Here is a 5,607-nt window from a genome sequence, read left to right as displayed (position 1 = left end):
AGACAAAGTCTTACTCTCGCCCAGGCTGGAGTGCAGTGGTGTGATCTTGGCTCACCGCAACCTCCACCTGCTGGGTTCAAGCGATTCTCCTGCCTCAGCCTCCCAAGTAGCTGGGACTACTGGCACATGCCACCACATCGGCTAATTTTTGTATTTTTTGCAGAGATGCGATTTCACCGTATTGCCCAGGCTGGTCTCAAACTCCTGACCTTGCATTCCTCCTGCCTTGGCCTCCCAAAGCACTGGGACTACAGACGTAGGCCACCATTCCTGGCCCATTTTGCTTTTATTTAGTTTTGTTTTTTGTATTCAACCCTCAAGATTTTTATTTAATTTCTCTGAAGCGAGCACAGTTATCAATGGATGATGATGATGATGATGATGATGATGATGATTATTATTATTATTATTATTATTATTATTTTGAAACACAAACTTACGGAAAAATTGGAGGTACAACATAAAGAACTTTTCTCCAAATCACTTGAAACCTAATGTTGCATCATCCCCAAATGCTATAGCGTTTTACATTCTCCTACATGACCACAGTGTGCCCATTGAAATCAGGAAATGATCATTTATGCATTATTACCATCTCACTCTCAGACCCTATTGAGGTTTTTCCATTCGTCCCAATAATGTCCTTTTTAGCAAAAGAGCCCAGTTCACACTCACAGGTTACATTTGGTTTTCATGTCTCATCAGTCTCCTTCTGTCTGTTGCATGCTGTCTGGTGGCACATACAGCCATTTGTCCCATTACTGTTCATACTTGGGTCATTTGATACAGGTGGTGTTTGCCAGATTTCTTGACTGTAAAGTTACTCTTTTCCTCTTTGAATGTAATTAGTATTTTGCTGGGATGTGCTTTGAAACTGTGAATATTCTATTCATCAGACTTTCCATGTATTTATATTTGTACAGACTCATGCAGTGGTCTGTAATTTTGATGCTCAAATTTTGATGCTCAAATTATTACCAATTTGAGGCCAGCCATGGTGGCTCACACCTGTAATCCCAGCACTTTGGGAGGCCTAGTTGGGAGGATCACTTGAGCCCAGGAGTTCAAGACTAGCCTGAGCAACATGGTGAAACCTCATCTCTACAAAAAATTAGTCGGGCATAGCCGGGCGTGGTGGTGGGTGCCTGTGATCCCAGCTACTCAGGAGGCTGAGGCAGGAGAATTGCTTGAACCTGGGAGGCGGAAATTTCAGTGAGCCAAGATCACGCCACTGCACTCCAGCCTGGGTGACAGAGTGAGACTCCGTCTCAAAAAAAAAAAAAACAAATTAGCAAGGCATGGTGGCATGTGCCTGTAGTCTCAGCTACCCGGGAGGCTGAGGCAGAAGCATCACCTGGGCTGGTGAGATCAAGGCTACAGTGAGCCATGTTCACACCACTGCACTCTGGCCTGGATGACAGAGTGAGACCCTGTCTCAAAAAAAAAAAATAATAATTACCAATTTGGCCAGTGGGAGACTATTCAAGCTGACTTGTGTCTTTCTAACTCGTCCCCATCATTTCTTCACACGTTTCCTTGCTTTCTGGCACAAGATAGTGTTCTTCCTCTGCTCTAACTCAGGAATCAGCCATTTCCCCAAGGAGCTCTGGATCCTTTTAGTGGAAAGTCTAAATCTTGGTATTTAGAAAGCAAGATCTGGATGCCAGGTGTGCTCATTGCCATTGGGGTGCCACTGCTCTGCGTGCTGTCAGTGGACACAGCCAAGGAATGTGTGTGTGCTCATTTCTGTGTGGAATGAAAACCATGTGTTCACAGTGGTACCTCATGACGGGGGTCATTTTCATTTTGTCCCTTTCCATGTTTGTAACTCTCCTCTCTGATGGTGAGAAACCTGGTTTCTACTATCTTTAATATTTTTACTTATTCCCCATGCATGTGGCTGATCTGTCATTTTTGCTGCCACTCACTCCTCTGCTCAAACACCCTTCTCTCCCTGCTTGGTTCTCACTCTCCATTCCAGGCCACCCCCCTCTGTGGACACTTACCTCACCCACTTGGGCACCAACACATCACACCAGGTGATTCTAATAGGTAGCCAGGTTTGAGAACCACCGAGAGTTTTCAGGTTGAACTGCACTTCAATCTTTTCATCAAGCATTTCCCACCCCATTGCTAACTCTTACTGGTTACTAGTTATTAGCAAGCTGCCAAACATTCTCTTTCATAAGGAACAACAGCCACGATGCTTGCTTCTCACTGCTGGAAAGCATTTAATCCTCTTGAGAAACAGCAAGTGATTGGTGGAGTCTTGGCTCTGCTTCTGGTTTCCCAGGTTGATTATGCTAGTTTCATAACAATGCCATGTTTTCTTCTACCGAGAGCAGTATTGGTATCATTAAGGTACCAAGAAATGCTGAGGTTCCATTGGTATTCTGTAACTTGTATTTTGCTGCTACGGGGAAGATAGCTGTTAGGTTTATCCTGTTGTTAACTTTCAATTCTAAAGTGAATACGGGCTGGGTGCGGTGGCTCACGCCTGTAATCCCAGCACTTTGGGAGGCCGAGGCAGGCAGATCATGAGGTCAGGAGTTTGAGACCAGCCAGGCCAACATGGTGAAACCCCGTCTCTACTAAAAATACAAAAATTAGCTGGGCATGGTGGCGGGCACCTGTAATCCCAGCTACTGGGGAGGCTGAGGCAAGAGAATTGCTGGAACCCAGGAGGCGGAGGTTGCAGTGAGCTGAGATCACACCACTGCACTCCAACCTCGGCAACAGAGCAAGACTCCGTGTCAAAAAAAAAAAATTGTTAAAGCCAATATGAACCCCCTCTGAACCCCACTCAGCTTTGAAAGTGCTTTTGCAAATCATCTACTCCAGTCCCCTCTACAACAAATAACCCCTGCGTGCACTTGTCTGTGTGCGTTCTCAAATGTGTTCTTGTCTGTCTGCTTTTTATTCGTTTTTAATTTTGCCTTTTTCCACTGTTCTAATTTGCCTTTCTTTAAAAGTGTGAAGGAAGAAGTGTTCTGGAGGAACTACTTTTACCGCGTCTCCCTGATTAAGCAGTCAGCACAGCTCACCGCCCTGGCCGCCCAACAGCAGGCCGCAGGGAAGGAGGAGAAGAGCAGTGGCAGAGAGCAGGATTTGCCGCTGGCAGGTACATTCTGGGTAGAAGACAGCACTCTACAGAAAAAGTTGTTCTTAGAGACTCAAATGAGCTTGACCTCTTATACATACCAGAAATGTCATTGCCTTAGGGAAAAATTCTTTTCCTCCCAGAGGAGATCTTCATTTTTCTCTTACTGCCTTCTCTCTGACCCAGCTCACACATGTCTTCCCCAAGCTTTCCTTTACTTTGCTTATCTCCTTTCTCATTCCTTGTTTTTATTTTTGTTTTTTTTTTTTTTAGACGTGGGTCTCACTATGTTGCCCAGGCTGTCCTCAAACTCCTAGACTCAAGCGAACCTCCTGCCTCAGCTTCCCAAGTAGCTGGGACTTACAGGCATGAGCCACTGTGCCTGGCGAGTTTTTTTTTCTTTTTATTTCTCTCTCAAACATCCATCATCTTCCCCACCTCTCATTTTTGGCCCTTAACCATGTGATTCTTTATATTTCTGTCCTCCACTCTGATTCAGTCGCCTCCTTTTTGTTTGTTTCAACCTGATGTTTCTCCAGTGCCTGTAGTCTGTAGAGCAGAACAAAGCTCCATTCCACTCCAAGTTACAAGGATCTATCTAGTTCTGAGCTAGGCACTGATGAACATTGGACTCATTGTGACACTAACTTACCCCTGGTTGTGGGAATGTGTTTTATAATAAGGGCAGCTGTTTGAAATCTGTAATAATTAAAATAAGAAACACATTCTGTGTCATATTTTAAATTTTTAGTGAGTAACTGCTGTGTATAGTAGGTACTCATTACAGCTGGACATTTATCCCACAAGAAGCGGCGTGATTTAATTCACGGAATTTTAAATGATTAAGCAAAACAGCATGTCCTGAGGTACAGGTTATACAGAATACTAGGACAGGATCTGACACTGCTGTTAGTGTCAAGGAAATGGAGTGAAGTTGCTTTACACAGGAAAATTTGTCATTTTGTAAATCAATGTTAACATGCATCCCAATTGTCTGTCATTCTTTAGCATTTATGTTAATTTTGTTGGAAAATGCCATTTTGCCAAATACTGCCTTGTTTAACAAAATGGACTTATGACAGTATTCCATAAAGACTGCCTTTTTCTAGCACTCATATCAGCAGGCAAACTTGATAAATAACTTAATTCTCATTATTCTAAAAAAGTACAGAACTATTCTTCAATGAATTTTGCTAACACTGTAATTAAAAATTATTTCCTGCTGGAAATTTTATATAAGGATATGTATTGAATATGATGACATGTTAAAAATATCCCCAGGAGGCTGAGGCAGGAGGATCACTTGAGCCCAGAAGTTCGAGTCCAGCCTGGGCAACATAGTGACATGCCATGTCTAAAAATAAATAAATGAATAGATAGGTAGATAGATAGATAGATAGAAATATCCCCAAAGTAAGAGGTTGAGATGGTTTCACCATGGCTGTTTCTTATAACTTAAGAAAAGCTGAAAGCATAACATAAAAATTCATTTCTGAAAATTATTTAGTATCATAATACTTGTGGATATTTTACTGTGATTATAATATGTATTCAGAACTGAACCAAGCAATTATTGTCTCTCTTATTCTCACTTCTTAGAGGCAGTACGGCCCAAAACGCCACCCGTTGTAATCAAATCTCAGCTTAAAACTCAAGAGGTAATCCAGTTTTACATTGTACCTAGTAGTTGATATCTGGAAATAAAGTAACTGTGTTAACTCTTTCTGATACCATTTAAAACTATGTATGAATATGGGTTTGGAAGAAGCAGCATCTGGTACTTGAATAGTCAAGGAACTACGGCTGAGACTTGAGGACGATATACTGGCATATGTAATTCTAGATGTGCTCATCAGGGATTGGAGAGAACGGTTGGAGTGATTTAAACTGTGAGGGAGAATAATAGCCTCAGGTGGTAACTCATGTAGTTACCAAGCAACTGCAAGTTAGAAGGTTGGAGAGCAGTGCTCATTGTCTTACAGCTCGTGGAGAAAAGAAATAAAAATAGCACGGCATTAAATTGTGAGACAATAGCAAACCAGAATAACACAAACGTCGCTTAGCAAACCATTTCAAGAGCTCATTTGTTGCATTTCAGGATGAGGAAGAAATTTCTACTAGCCCAGGTGTTTCTGAGTTTGTCAGTGATGCCTTCGATGCCTGTAACCTAAATCAGGAAGATCTAAGGAAAGAAATGGAGCAACTAGTGCTTGACAAAAAGCAAGAGGAGACAGCCGGACTGGAAGGTAAAAAACAAAACAAATCAAAGCAAAGAAAATATTTGTCTCCCTAATTCCAAAGCTAATTGTAGAAAATTGTTATTCTGAAGCCAGTGCACAAAAATGTGTTGTAAATTTTGCATCAAAATTGATTCTCGCCAGAGGCGGTGGCTCACGCTTGTAATCCCAGCACTTTGGGAGGCCGAGGCGGGCCGATCACGAGGTCAGGAGATCGAGACCATCCTGGCTAACACGGTGAAACCCCGTCTCTACTAAAAATACAAAAAA

The 5,607-nt window shown here is 42.4% G+C and overlaps 1 protein-coding gene across 1 annotated transcript; it reads left to right on the top strand.

The window, feature by feature from the left end:
* Nucleotides 1–2,807: 2,807 nt before the first annotated feature.
* On the top strand, nucleotides 2,808–5,346 carry LOC116465312 (synapse-associated protein 1; the record flags this gene model as incomplete). The annotated part of the gene is made up of 3 exons (XM_032148439.2): nucleotides 2,808–3,121; nucleotides 4,700–4,758; nucleotides 5,199–5,346. Coding segments are annotated over 3 exons (521 nt in total), but the record flags the coding sequence as incomplete, so codon positions are not given.
* Between the last annotated feature and the right edge of the window lie 261 nt (nucleotides 5,347–5,607).

This window comes from Hylobates moloch, unplaced genomic scaffold, assembly GCF_009828535.3.
Source record: "Hylobates moloch isolate HMO894 unplaced genomic scaffold, HMol_V3 SCAFFOLD_4375, whole genome shotgun sequence".
Classification (NCBI taxonomy): domain Eukaryota; kingdom Metazoa; phylum Chordata; class Mammalia; order Primates; family Hylobatidae; genus Hylobates; species Hylobates moloch.
This window is presented reverse-complemented; position numbering and strand designations above follow the sequence as displayed.